This window comes from Myotis lucifugus, unplaced genomic scaffold (genome assembly GCF_000147115.1).
Source record: "Myotis lucifugus unplaced genomic scaffold, Myoluc2.0 scaffold_105, whole genome shotgun sequence".
Lineage (NCBI taxonomy): Eukaryota > Metazoa > Chordata > Mammalia > Chiroptera > Vespertilionidae > Myotis > Myotis lucifugus.
In genome coordinates this window covers 1,643,102-1,658,113 of record NW_005871153.1, presented here as the reverse complement: position 1 = coordinate 1,658,113, position 15,012 = coordinate 1,643,102, and the positions used below count along the sequence as shown (strand labels likewise).

Here is a 15,012-nt window from a genome sequence, read left to right as displayed (position 1 = left end):
GCATGAAAAAAGATTTCATGTAGTATAGAGGCTCAGCAATTCATTCATGGCATAATGTGAGGTCAAGCAAGATTTTATTTTTACAATAACAATAAAAAATACATTTAAACAAAAAAGCCCTCCCAATTGTTTAAAAACAATTCTATTTGGAGGGTAAAATATATTTTAAAATATATTGACTTACCGAATTTCAATTGTCAGGCTGCTGACTACTGATATGAAAGTTTGTATTTAAAAATATCACAAATATCTTTTTAACAGTGAAAATTTCAATGTGATAAGATTCATTGCAAAGCAATTTTCACCTGAGTAGATTTTGAAATTTAGTGCGCTCATGTATTTGGGGGAAGGAAAGATCCATTTGTGTCAGATAGTAAGTTTGTAGTTGATTCTCTCACATTTATTTCGCAGAGCGTCAAAAGAAACACTTGCTGTGACTTTCCCAGGACACATGATACCTCCCTTTTCCCTGTAAATTTATTCTGGCATTTTACGAATTCTCAGTATCCATATTTCCATTTAGTTACCCATTCGAGCATAGCAACTCAGTTCATTCAGTTTTATACAACAGTGTCTATATTATGTACATGTTTAATTATCAACAGGAAATAGAAAATAAAAATTTACAGTGATTGAGAAAGGGTCAGAAAATGAGATAGGAATAGTAATACTGTATAATCAGAATATCCTATTATCCTACCAGTTTCAATGACAGGGTTTTTCCTTTATTAGTTGAAATACAAAGAAGGCATAGGGGATCCCAGGAAAATAACACTATATCAGAAAATTCAACGTGCTTCACCATCAGGATTTCCATCACACATTTAATTTCTTCTGTACAATTGTTATAAACTTGTTTTTCTCTTCAAAATCATTAGATTTCCAGGTTAAATTCAGCACTACACAGTATGCCCTTTAAGTAAAATGAGGTTACCTGCTTTATTTGGATACCAAGTTCCCTTCCAGACAGCATTAAAATGAAGACAAGACTACACAGATAAAATCCAGTATAATTCAAATCCAACAATGAAAAATTTCCCCCATATTGTTGCAAAATTCTTTCTACTGAAATGCTCTGCTACAATAAAAAGCATACATTACATATAAAAGATACCAGTGTACTAAAAAGTGACAGAAGTGAACTAGCAAATCCTTCAAAGCACATTTATATAAATGACTAGCATTTAAAAACATTTCTCCTATAAAATGTAGGTCATATACATTTAAAAATTGGCGGTTTTATTTCTAAAGCAGTGATGTGTGTGTTCAAATAGTTAGCTGTTCTGTACAGTATAATATCTACTGAATTCAAACTACAATAGATTTGTCTTCCTTTGTTATTTAAGTTGAATAAGTTCATCTGATCAGCTGAGAAATCAAGCTTGAAAAATAAGTATCTAAAAATCAAAGTAGAAAGTTTAGAATTATTGAAATGTAGATATGAAATATGAAGAGAACTATTTCACAATGGAGCTGAAGTCACCTCAAAACTTATGGGCTTGAATCTAAAACAGAAAAACAAATATTAAAATTCAAAGCAAACCACGTTAGGTAGCAGTACAGAAGCAGGAAAAAAAAATACAACACACCCCCTTCCTTCAGTGTGATGGGCACTAAGTTTTGCGGTCTTCCTCCATCTTGCAGAAGAGTGGTAAGGCCATTCAATGCTTAGTGAAAGTGAGTACAGATGAAGTCAGATTTAGCCTGTCTCCCCTGCAACTTCAATTATGCTGTGTAAACAGTGTTACGTTCCAATAGGAGGAACAATGGAATTTGTTTATAAAAACTGATTAAAGATAATCATTATTAAATGAAATAAGGATAATCAATAACTCTGAAATGCTTTTTAGAACTTTCCTGATGCTACTTGTAAAGTTAGCACTGCTATGTATTATTGCTTACATACAGTACAACATCATATGCCTTCTAACATAAAGAGTACTGTGATTTGTTTGTACATATTTACAGATTCTTAAAAACAAGCTGTAAAAACATTACATACTTTCAGACAATACAAATTAGCACATTGGTACTCACTTCAAAACAAATGGAATGCATAACATTAATAAACATCATAAAGGAAGACACATAAAAGTCCTTGATTGTCAAGACACGTTTATATATAAACTCTAACTGTGCAGAATTAAAGATTCAATCATAGGTACATCCTTATTTGATGAACCATATTTACAGCATGGTATTGCATAAAAAAATAAAATAATGTTTACAGGGTTTTACTTTTTTATCCATTGGATTAAAGAAAGCAACAAACATAACAAGAAATGTTTGTCTGCTTTAGTTTGTTTCCTACCAAAGTTTAAGTGAATAAAGGAAACATACTGTTTTTATTTGCAGAAGATAGCAAAAACAACTGGAAAATTATTTCCCTGAAATAAAGTAATTTGAAACGGAAAAAGTTTAAATTAAATTGCAGAGTCAAAAAGTTTCTCACTGATTATAATAGTGCTTCAAGTAAATATACTGTGAAAAAACGAGTTCTAGTTTAAAACGTTCTAAGTCTAAGAAATGTAGCATTACAGTAATGCCTACTTTTAAAGTTTCCCGGCGTTTGTTTTTGTTTTTAAACAGCCCTTTAAAAGCCCAAATTAATAAAATGAAACAAGTGGCAAAGGATCTAACCTAGCTGGCACTTCACGTTTCTCTCACCTGTGGAAATGAAAACCTCCCCTGAGCACAGCCTTTAGCCTTTCTCTCCAAGAGAAAAGGACCCGACCACTGACAGTCCTCAGCCAGAGCTAAAAGGATGGATTTTATGGCATCAAGTAGAAAACGTGCAGGTAGGTCCAAAATAGCTACTCAAATAGTCTGAACCAAACGAAATGTGTGCAATAAGTTAAAAAAAAAACACAAAATACTTTTAGAATATGTGCAAGAGATATTACCTCATCTAATGCAATCTGTTTCCAATCTTCAAATGCAGGTCCTAAGTGAAAAAGCACCTCATTCACACTGACCAAAGGTTGGAGGGGGTAAAAGCATGTTTCAAAAGAACAATTTGCTCACTGAAAGTAATGAGAAACACAAATTGCAAAAGGATATCTCATATCCTCGATATTCTGATCTAAAAGCAGCACAAAAGGCTACTTGCTTTCTCTGCTAATTGCCCAGATAAAATTAAGTAACTTTCTAAACCAAATTGGGAAACCCACAATGCTGAGATGTTTACCATGTGATAATAGGACAAGGTAACTCTGGTAGGCATTCAGAATTTCACAGTAAGAGAATAACTATACTTAAAGTCAGTCAGTTATGCCAAGTATCACTTATTGCAAAAATGTTTATAATGTGGTAGAAATGTCTGCTATTATACAGATTTAAAGAAATGTGTTGAACACAGGAATGCAAAACCTGAAATTCTGCTTGCTTAACTCCCATTTTCAAAGGCCTTTCTTCGTTAGCTTACCCTAACTGCTCAGCAGTAGAGTCACATTCTAAAAACTGTGCTGCTGTTAAAACAAACTAACAAAAATCTTTATACTGCACCAAGAACTACATCAAGTTCTCAATAGATCAAAAATTTGATCAGGCTCAAAAAATAACTCAGGAAATAAATGCCTACTATCATCAAGTAGTCCTGTAAGAAAAGACCAATCCTATCTAGGGAGAGCAGTTCCATTTGCACCATCTCACCTGAATGAAGCTTTCCTGCGACTGTGATGTGCAACACAACACACACCATTTTTAAGAGTCAATAATGGCAGAACATTTTAAATATCTACTTCAAAGAAGTCTTGAAAAATCTGCCAGCAAAGAAAGCTGTGAAGTGGAAAAATGAGTATTATAAGCAAAGCTTAATAACCAAAGTGTAGAGGAAACCACATTAAAGATAATTTATAGTCCTTATTATAAAAACACCAATATGTTCAAAATAACTGAAAATATATTTATGGTGGATATTTCTTTGCTCCCTTTCTTTATGAGAACAGTCTTGGGATAATATTAAATAGAAGAAAAAATAATTTAAATGTATAACATTCTATACTGAAACAAAGACTATAGACCTATAGGGCCAATATAAAAGTTAAAATGGAAATTAACAACAATAAAGTTTCATTTTCCAAGGCTATTAATTTTAGATTATCATTGGTACTCTATCAGTATGTGCATTATGACAAAGATGGCTACTGGTACTATGTCAGTATGTGGGTTATGCAAAGATGGCGAAAACTTCTTTAAAGAAAATGAAAAGTTGGAACAAATAGGATAACAGAATCTATAAAACTAATGTTATTTTCCAAAAATTAAAACTGTCCAAAGTGTAACTCAAACCATCATTCTTCAGAAAAGTATATATGTATATATAAAAGCACTATTTATTGTACCATGCTGTATTATTTTAAGACAAAGTATTAAAAATAAAACATTCGTAGTATAAGGATAAAGTCTGTAGTTTATTTAGATTTTGAAATGCAACAAAAAGTTTCCGATCACTCATCTAGCTGAAAAAGAAACTGTAGTTACTAGAATTAGTAAACACTTTTGGTTTGTAAAATAATAATGAACAGTGTTCATTAAAAATTAACTCAAGATAAAATAAGCAATTAAAATGCCCATTTCTTTAGTTCCTCTGGATACTGTTTAATTATCCAATCTATAAAGATTCTAGAGAGAAAAGGATTAAACCAAGTTTTACAGTTCCAAAGATAACCCAATTTCCTTTTATTGCCAAAAATTAAAATTGTCAATTATGAGATGATTATGACACAACCATATCAAACCTAAAAATCTAAATCTTTTTTTATTTTGAGAAATCAAAAATACCAAATAGATTCTAAGTGCTCTATGTTAACTGAAGTGTATATGTAAAGTAAAATACAATTAAGTTTTAAAACGTGGAATATACATTTGTATAAGCATTATGTTCTTGGGAATGTAATCTACAGAATATCTTCTTACTAAAACTTCAAAATCTTGATACCTGCACATGAAAAATCATAAAAAATACCTAGGTACAACTGTACAAAGAAACTGACACCAATATGCATACTTCCATAGAAGTGAATGCTTCAAACATTATGTATTTTGGTAAAACTTTTGAAAGTATGCATATTTTAAAAGTAACTAGGCTTTTAAATAGTGGAGTCTTAGACTATCAGATTTTTATTACTTTTTTCCTTAAAAAAAAAAAAAACAAAAAAAAACAACAACATGTCAATATAATGCAAAATAAAAATCAAGGGTATATGGCATGTCATTCTTTTTAAAAGGGTGGTTTCCTGGTTTCTTTTTCCCCCACAGGACACACTAATTTATTTACGCCATAATCTCTTGACATTTAAACGTTTGAGTTCACTCTGTAAAGTATAATCAAATTCCCTGCTGAAGTGCAATGACTATGCTGAAAAACTTAAACAGTATGAATAAATTTCACACAATTACTAATCTCCTAAGAATGTACAATGTTATCAGTTAGGAAACAATTGTGCGAAAGTCTTTTTTTTTTTTTCCTTTTAAATGTGGTGTAGGTGGAATAGCAAGTTTCTGATCTAAAACAAGTAATGCATTGCTTCTATAAAGGTGACAACATGTAAGGCAGTTCAAAGAATGCTGACTAACCAAACAAAACAGTTATTGGTTTATCTTGCTATTCATATCAGCTTAACTTGTTATATCGCATTGCTCTTAAATCTGTACAGCACTCCATTTTACACAGAGTAACCCCACTCTTGATTATTCTGTTCTAAAGTGCCAGTATTATTTACACACTTTTTTTTTTTTTTTTTTTTAGCCAAAAGTCTGGCCAGTTGTGGCATCAGGTGAGGATGTCATCCCAGCTCTATCATTTACATTCACCAAGGGAAATTCGGGAAATTCAGCACTTGTCCCTGGTCCCCGAAGGTTCACCTGTCCATTGGCAGTGCTAAATTGAGTAGCTATTCCAGCTCTTGATCCGTGATAGGGAGCACGGAAGGGCTGTTCGAAGGAGCTCATTTGGTAAGCTTGGTGGACAGGCTGAGCCTCAGCTTTCTTCTGAGAAGTCACTTGATCCAGAAAGTCCTGTGTTGATGTGGCAGAAGCATGGTTTGTCTCATCACCTGAAAAGGGAAACGAGTGCTGTGAATCACCAACTATTAGTCCAAAGTGGGACTTATCTGGAGTTGTTCTTAGTGGAGAATTCATTCCTGATCGAAAGCTATTGATGGGCATGGCTGCATAGACTTGCTTGTCTATGGAAGAGAATGCTGGCTGACTTGGAAGGGTCTGGTTATCAGTCACAAAGTTAAGGCTCGGGCTATTCAAATAGGCATCATTTTGGCTAGTTCTGTCCAAAGCCTGCTGCAGAAACTTTGAATATTCCTGCAACATGTTGGCTTTATCTGATGAGGATGCTTGGGAGCTTGATCCAACATTCTCTGACTGGGTGACCTCAGGTACTTCTGAAGAATTTATTGATATGCTAGAAGTCACCTCTGTGTCCGAAACACTGAATGATATCTCATGCTGTCCATTAGCTTTATGGGAATAATGATCCAAAAGGGTCTGTAGTACCTCATCCGGAATAACATTTTTGTCATGATTACTCTTAATCTCCACATTCAGTGCCTGTGTATCTAATATGGATGCTGTGGTACTTTCATCGATGACACTTGCCACAGCTGCTTGTGTTACAGAAGGCTGAGAGGCAATGGTACCCACATTCAGCGCATACTCCCTACTACTGTTACTTGCTGCTTGAAGGTATCGCTTCTTCTTCAAAAACTGCATGGCATCATCATAATTAGTGCTGCTATGCACAGGTTTACTGGGACCCTCTTGTAAATTATCAACCTGATCAATGTCAGCATTGCCCTCTGAGTCCAGTAAAGCTTGTTTATCCACAAGTTCAAAGGCATACTTTGAAACTTTGCTCTCCTCATATGTGGATAAAGGTGAAATTGTTTGATTTTGCTCCAGTGGCTGTTTCAGACTTCTCTTACTGTTAATTTTTTTGAGAACCAACTTAGGTGGATGTATTTCTCCTGATGCATCTTCTAAATGCGATCCCCCAACGGAAGAATGTGGCATTTCAACAGCATACTCTGCTACCATATACTCGTCTTTTACTTTAGTACTTGAAGAATAAAGAGGCAAATAATCATTTTTGTCTTTCTTCAGATCAGATTTGTCCAAAGCACTCTCTTTGTCCATCCCAGATTTTTTCTCAGTTTTCTGCCTTTTCTTTTTTGGCAGTGAGTTATCTTTCGGTGATGTAGAAAAGCCAGAATCTTCCTCAGATGTCAGAAGGCCACCTTTGATAGCACATCTGTTCAGTTTTTTGTCATGATTTTCATGGCACATACGTTTATGTTTCAATACACGATCTGTTCTGGAAAAATACTGTTGAATTCAGAGTTTGGTAGTGAGTTTTTTGTTTTAGTTTGTGTTTTTGGCCAACCAAGAAAAGAAAAGAAAAGAAAAAAGCAATTAATATAAAGATAGACATAAGTATATTAATACAAGCAATTCCAAACTAATTTTGCTGAGCCAATCATCTATAAAAATTTAATCAACAATAGTTAGGAAGTTCTTCAAGTAGATCTAGTAGTAACAGTTTTTAATTTATTAGAATTATTTTATAATTTAATTTAGGATAGAAGAATTTTCAAGTGTCAATCATATCTCAATAAAGTGGATTTTTAAAAAAGAATTTCAGCCCAGCCCCCCCCCTCTCTCTATATATATCCCTTTCTCCCTCCTTCCCTCCCCCTTCTTTGCTGTCTAAAAATCAATTTTAAAAAAGAATTTTAAACCACCTCTTACCTGTAAACAGTATTCACACTGGTAAGGTTTTTCTCCACTATGAGTTCTCTTATGCCTTTCCATATGATATTTTTGTATGAATCTCATACCACATTCATCACAGCGAAATGGCTTTTCACCTAGTACACGATATAGAAAGTTTACAACAAAACAAATACTGTAAACTAACAAATTATTTTAACACAAGACTCTCTAAATAAATGGCTTTTGAGAGCTGTCACACTTGGCTCTTTTTAACTGATAAAAAGTCTCCCCTATAATAAAGATACTGTCCCATTAAATTTTTCAAATAATATTTTGCTTTATAAAAATGAAAGAGATTGGCTATGCCATTGAAAAGAAAAACCTAAAGCAGACATACTCAATTTCCCTGCCTTTCAATTATGTGCATATATAACATACTCTTTTCCATGGAGACCAGTAGAACCAGGAACTTATAGCAATATGAACACTCTTTCAGTGAGTGGCTTATGTTTCTAATCCTTTTCTCAATCATACAAAACAATATTTTAAAAGAATTTTTGAAAAAGGAAATGTTACCCATACATAGTCCAATACAATTCTTGGGTACAACCATTTTAATTTTACATTGTTTAAAAATATACTTGTGGTTAAATGGAATTGGAATCCTAGGAAAATACTCTTAAAAATCTAATTTACTAAAACATAAGAAGAGCTTAGCTTAGACACTGTCTCAAAAGTAAAGTCTGATTCTCTTTTTCTCAACTCAAACCAGAATTTCTGATGTCCCTTTGGGAATGAATTAAATGAGCACTGTTAAACTGGACACACATGCACACACACATTTTAAAAATCTCATGAAGAATCCTTAGCTATAAGGAACCATTACTATGGAGATCTAAAATTAAGTTTTACTTCCGAAACCACAGAGGTGCCAAGGCACTTCAATGGGAAAATAAGAGTTTTTTCAACAATGATACTGGTACAATCTGATACCCACATACAAAGGAATGGAGTGGGACCTCTACCTCACCTCATACACACAGTTAACTCAAAATGGATCACAGACCTAGATGTGAGAACTAAAACTATTAAATAAAACTTGACCTTGGGTTAGGCAATGATTTCTTAGATATGGCACCAAAAGCACAAGCAACCAAGCAAAAATAAGTAGAATGTTATTTCATCAAAATTAAAAACATTTGTGCTTCAAAGGAAACTATCAAGAAAGTGAAAGACAAAATGGTGTAGCTGCCGTGGGATGTGCGAGGACCAGCGCCCCATCTGCACAAGAGGGGCCTTTTTCAGAGTGGGGGTGGAGTTGTTTGGCTGCCAGGGGTTTTACTTATTAAGTAGTTGAATTTATCAATCTTTTCTTTTATGGATATTAGATTTTGAGTGTTATTTAGAAAGGTATTTCCCATTCTAATTTGCCCACACATTTATAGCTTCATTTTTTACATTAAATCTGATATATCTGGAGTTCATCCTCAGAGAGAATGTGAGGTACAGATAATAGTTTGTTTTCCCATATGGCTGTCCACAGTTTTCCTAACCCACTTATGAGGTGATCTTTTCTTAATCCCATTTTTTATCATAATCATACACTAATAAGTTCCATGGGTCAATTTCTAGACTTTCTATTCTGTTTCATTGGTCTGACTATTCATAACCCAGAACCAACTTTATATTTGTATACAGTGTATGAATACATAGCATATACATTAAAAATGGTAAAGCTTACTGTATGTAAATTACACCTTAATTTAAAATAATGGAAAAAAGTCTAAAGTCAACAAAACATAGTTCCTTTAAGATGAAAAAGCTACTGAAAATATAAACTATATGCATTATCTATACAAAGCATCATAAGGAAAAATCGTCAGTTATTTTGCATAATAAAACAAATCACTATTAGCCCATTATCCTCTAAAAGATCAAAACTTTAAAACTCATGGGTGAATAAATATGGTACTAGGAACTTATTGAAGTTCCCTTTTGATTATTTCAATTTCTCAGTGAAATAGGAAGCAGGCTGAAAGTGAGATGGTAAAAGAAAATCCTGGAGGTTTATGGAAAGGAGAGAATATAAAATATGTTTTGAAGAAAGGTTGGCAGCTTTTCTGTAAAAGATCAGACAGTAAATATTTTAGACTTTGAGGGTCATACAACTTTGGTCACAATTACTCAACTCTGCTATTGTAGGGAGAAAATAGCCATAGATACTACATAAAGGAAAGGGTATAGCTATGTTCCAATAAAATTTCAGTTACACTAACAGGCAGCAGGTGCAACTGGCCCATGGGCTAAAATATGGACCACATCTAGATGAGTGAGAGACTGAATGGACTAGAAACAAGTGATTTCCAGTAGGCATTTAGGGTCTACTTAAAGTGACCCTAATACAACATAGCTTTGTTTTATTCCAGAGATGGAAAGAGTTAAAGTTCCCAAAGCTGCAATTTAGCCAAGTGTGTACTATGTATGAGAGAGAGCGAGCAAGGGATATGTGTGTAAGCGAGAATGATTATGATAAACAAAGACTGCTGAATTTAAACTGGGTAAGGAAAGTGATGAAAATACAAGGAAAACAAGGATAGTGAAAAGGAGGCAGAATCGCTGGATTGTAGGTTTTCATGGAGACAAAAGATTGTTGAAGCCTAAGTATTTGAAGGATGAGCAGGAATGACAGGGGGTAGTGCATGGAAAATGAGAAAATTTAAATCACGAAGATTTAAGGTAGTCTAAGGTGTGACCAAGAGGAGGGAGAATCAATAGCAAGATCACCAACAAACAGAGGTCTGAAAACTGAGAACATTCAAAAAATAAACTTTGACAGGGGTTGGCAAACTTTTTTTTTTAATAAAGGGTCAGATAGTAAATATATTAAGGTTTGTGTGCAAGAGGTCAAATCAAGGATATTGTATACATACTCAAATAACAAGGAAAAAAACCACAAATTTTTACTGATGAAATTCAAACTACAATAATTATAAGATTGATGGTAACAAAATAAATTTTTTTTTTTAGAATACAAATGTCCTAATGAGAAGACTGGAATTATTTTTATGAGAGGAGGTAGCATTTTTTCGAATTGGGGTTTTAAGTTAATGTTCCTATCATCTGTCAGTTGCAAATGTTTATCTGCTAATACTTATCTGCATAAGATTTTACATATTCTATCTTTGAAATTGTCTTGTCAAAAAGACAGGTACTGAAAACAATCCATAAAAACGTATCTTTAATTAAGAATTATTTATCACTTGGAATGCATTTATAGAAGTCTATTAGATTCTTCTCTTGATATTTGCCTGTTAGCCTGCTATTACATTGCAGATTAATTACTTCCAAATGAAGGTTAGGTGGAATTACAATTTAATGGATTTTGAAATATGGACCTGCATCAAGGTCCAAAAACTGATCAAAGTTGTAGTTTGAGCTTAGAAAGTATATCTATCCCATATTTGTGTGGGGATGGAGGTTTTACTTCTTGTTGCAACTTGTAATGAGGGAAGTGTATAAAGCAGCATTTTGTGATTCAATAACCTTAGGAGCTGTCAAAATATCTTAACCACAGTAGAAGTTTCACTGTAAGCACTGTTTTCTCCTTCTTAATGAAGTCAACTAAGTTGACTTCATTAAGAAATATTTTTAAGTCTTTAGGAAAAGCTAATTTCCAAAGCCCTTCTTCAGTGCTCAATAATAGTGGTTGAGAGTGGTTCTTCTCATTCAGAAAAATTTTAACACTTTTTCTACACTCAAAAACTCCAAACAAAATTTTACCAATTCAAAGCTATTAAGCTGCTGTAGAGAATATCCAGTTTTCCATAAGAGACAAACATTAATGAAACCAATGATGGGTAAATCCCCTAGAGCAAATGAAGTTTACAGTTGACACTATTGGGTCCAATGACACATAATATATTCAAATGTTTTCCACAAAAAACTGCTCAGGTAATATAACAAATATTCATGTTTTAAATGATTTACATTTTCTCAAGCTTTGTAAATTAGTCCAATTAAACTTTTTTCTGCTCCACACATTTTTCCGTCAGTTGTGACACATCTTAGCAGAATCCATTTCAGATTATACTGAAATAATGTTTATATCATGTATTCTTTTTAAGAAAAATAATTATTGAGCTTTAATTCATACAGCATGCAATTCAATGAGTTAAAGTGTATAATTCCTTTTTTAAAAGATTTTTGTCTATACTTGTTCCACAGAGGCTAATTCTTTAGTCATTCAAACTTAACCTTGTCTCCTTGGATGAATAAAACTGAGTAGTATTGATAATAGCTGTCAACTCACTGAGAGCCAAGGAAACCACTTGGAATTGTTTGTCTTGTTTTTTTTAGTTCACTACTGAAGTTATTCCATGTAAGATTTCATCTGAAAATCTGGGCTCCACAATAAAAGCTTAAAAACCATTATCCTATACCAGTTTTACTCCTTTAGTTCCTTCTGATCACACTGTTATTAAATTTCATCTATATTTATTCTTCCTTTCAAATGTCTTTCTATCTATTTCATTCAGCTTCTAGTCTTAATGTATTGTTCATAAGTTCAGGCCCTCATTAGAGTATGATAGTGGTGCTCCTAAGAAATCTAATAAAAGCAATTGTTTCAATGAGGACGAAAAAATAATGATTGAGATTAGTTTCAGAAGTTACTTTCCTGTAATGGAAAAAAGTATTAATAGCTAATTAATTAATCTAAACCACAAACACTAACTAGCAAATAAATCCATACTGTTACCAAAGTAGTAGCTTCAAATCACAATTCAGCACAATGATTTAATGTAAAGTTTAAGTTTATACACAATATTCAGGAACACATTTACCACCTAAGAACTGTCATCCGAAATGTAAAAACAATGCATATGTAACAGCTTGGAAATACAAAACATTACATGAAACACAAGGGGCAAAATGACCAAAAATGCTATTATTCTGCTAAAATGGCCATTGTCTATTTTTTGGTTGCAATCTTTCTCTTTTTAGTATCATAAAAAGCTAGGTAACACTGGCTAGCCACTGAGCAAATTCTCCCACTAAATAATAACCCAGAAGTCTCAGAAATAAAGCAGAGCACCAAGCAATGTTTTTGGTAGGTAGCTTCCATCCCTCCCTGTAACAATCATTCTCTTCTCCACCCTTGCTTAGCATCTCCTAAACAACAACCCCTCAAAGTTGTCTCCTGCCTAGTCCCTAACGTTTAGGTCCATGGCTTCTGCCTAACAAAAACCTCTGCATTTGTCACTGAATTCTAAAATTTTAAAATAATCTTTCAGTTCCAAGTTCCTGAGTCCACTGTCCATTTCTCATACAATAAAATGTCTTAACTAGATAGTATATCTATACTAATAAAAGGGTAATATACTAATTAGACTGGGAGATTGGACATCTTCTGACCGTCTGACTTCCTTCCGGACAAAGCCACAGTAGTGGGGGCCGAAGCAGAGGCTGTTAGGGGCGATCAGGCCAGCAGGGGAGGGCAGTCGGAGGCTATGAGGCCGGCAGGGGAGGGCAGTTGGGGGCCATCAGGCTGGCAGGGGAGTGGTTAGGCGGCGATCAAGCCAGTAGGCAGGCAAGCGGTTAGGAGCCAGCGGTCCCGGATTGCAAGAGGGATGACCCTGTGGGATGGGGCCTAAACTGGCAGTCGGACATTCCCCGAGGGGTCCCGGATTGGAGAGGGTGCAGGCCGGGCTGAGGGACCCCACCCCCCTGCACAAATTTCGTGCATTGGGCCTCTAGTTTTTCTATAAGGACAATGTTAGATCTTCTCAAGATTCTAGAATTACAGGTGATCAGACTCAGTGTCCCTCCCCTCTACCCTATGATAAAAAAAACTAAAAGGTAGGTGAAGTAGGCAAGAACATATCTAATTGTTTTTTAGGGATGAAGAGAATTCCTCCATTAGATAAGCACAACAGGCCCATGCAGAATACTATTTCGTTTCAAAAAATAGTAATAAATGTGTTGTTCTCTTTGTGTTGGCATTCATTTTATTTTTCACAACAGCACTTTTTAAAATTTTAAGTAATTAATCTACAATCTGGTCAATTCCCCAAGGTAATTAATTGAAAGTTGACATAATATATTTTCTGGAATAACTAAAAATGCACACTGAAAGAATGCTCAACAGCATTCTTTAAGCACCCTTAGAAAGTCAAAATCAGCCCTGCTGGAGTGGCTCAGTTGGTTGAGTGTTGTCCTGTGCGCCGAAGGGTTGCCAGTTTGATCCCCAGTTGGAGCACGTACGGAAGGCAACCAATCGATGTTTCTCTCTCTCTCTCTCTCTCTCTCTCTCTCTCTGTATGTCTTCAGGTGAGGCTTAAAAAAAGAAAGTCAAAATCAAAACAGATAATAAAACATAGGTAAAGAAAAATCCATTAAAGACCTCTCAAAAATTTACAGAGGGATAAAATTATATGGGGAAAGAAATGAATAAACTTTTGGATTTTTTGTCTATCAGTTTTTTTCATACCGCTGTGAGGAGGAGACAACACAGAGCTCTACAGGAAATAAAGAGTAGGAAGTAGTCGCATCAACGATCAATGATGCAAACAGCAAAAACGTGGAATGGGAGACAAGCTGGATAGAGAAATAACTACATTAGGATGTCAAACCCTATAACCTACATTCGCTTCTTAACAGTATCATGAAGTAAGATTCTCTCCAAAAGATCTACAGAAGAGCAAAACAAGTTACAAAATATGTAGAAGCTATTATCATCATTGTGGCTGCTTTCAAAGAAAGTCAAGACACTCATAAAATTCAGATAGGGGTTGAAAACATTTAAGCATTTTTGAAAAATAGGAACTCTTCAAAGATAACATCTAAACATCTTAAAAATATCCAGAATAAGAATGAATTACCTTGATAAATAAATTTAATTTCCCTAAATATTCTAAATTCTATTTCATCATAACTGTGTCCCAATTACATAGTACATTTTGTCAGCCACTCTTCCACCAAAGGCCCAAATGAAATGTATGAATTCTGCCCTAGCCAGTTTGGCTCAGAGGATAGAGCGTCGGCCTGCGGACTGAAGGGTCCCAAGTTTGATTCTGGCCAAGGGCACATGCCTGGGTTGCGGGCTTGATCCCCAGTGGGGGGCGTGCACGAGGCAGCCAATCAATGATTCTCTCTCATCATTGATGTTTCTATCTCTCTCCCTCTCTTCCTTCTTCTCTGAAATCAATCTATAATAAGAAAAGTGTAATATGCTAATTAGCCTGGACAGCTGAACAACCTTCCGGACGTCATTCCAGACGAAGCGATGGC

At 34.5% G+C, this 15,012-nt stretch overlaps 1 protein-coding gene across 7 annotated transcripts in view; it reads right to left on the bottom strand.

Moving 5' to 3' along the window:
* Positions 1–703: 703 nt before the first annotated feature.
* Positions 704–15,012, bottom strand: part of ZNF148 (zinc finger protein 148) — a 142,681-nt gene continuing 128,372 nt past the window's right edge. For 5 of the 7 annotated variants that reach the window (XM_006092840.3, XM_014459271.2, XM_023757345.1 and 2 more), the window contains 2 exons: positions 7,762–7,880; positions 704–7,338 (listed from right to left, as the gene is read on the bottom strand). In XM_006092840.3, coding sequence (XP_006092902.1) covers positions 5,746–7,338; positions 7,762–7,880 — 1,712 coding nt within the window. In that variant the 3' untranslated portion in view covers positions 704–5,745. The remainder of the gene's footprint in view (positions 7,339–7,761; positions 7,881–15,012) is intronic. The other 2 variants (XR_002830266.1, XR_002830265.1) reach the window with 2 other exon arrangements.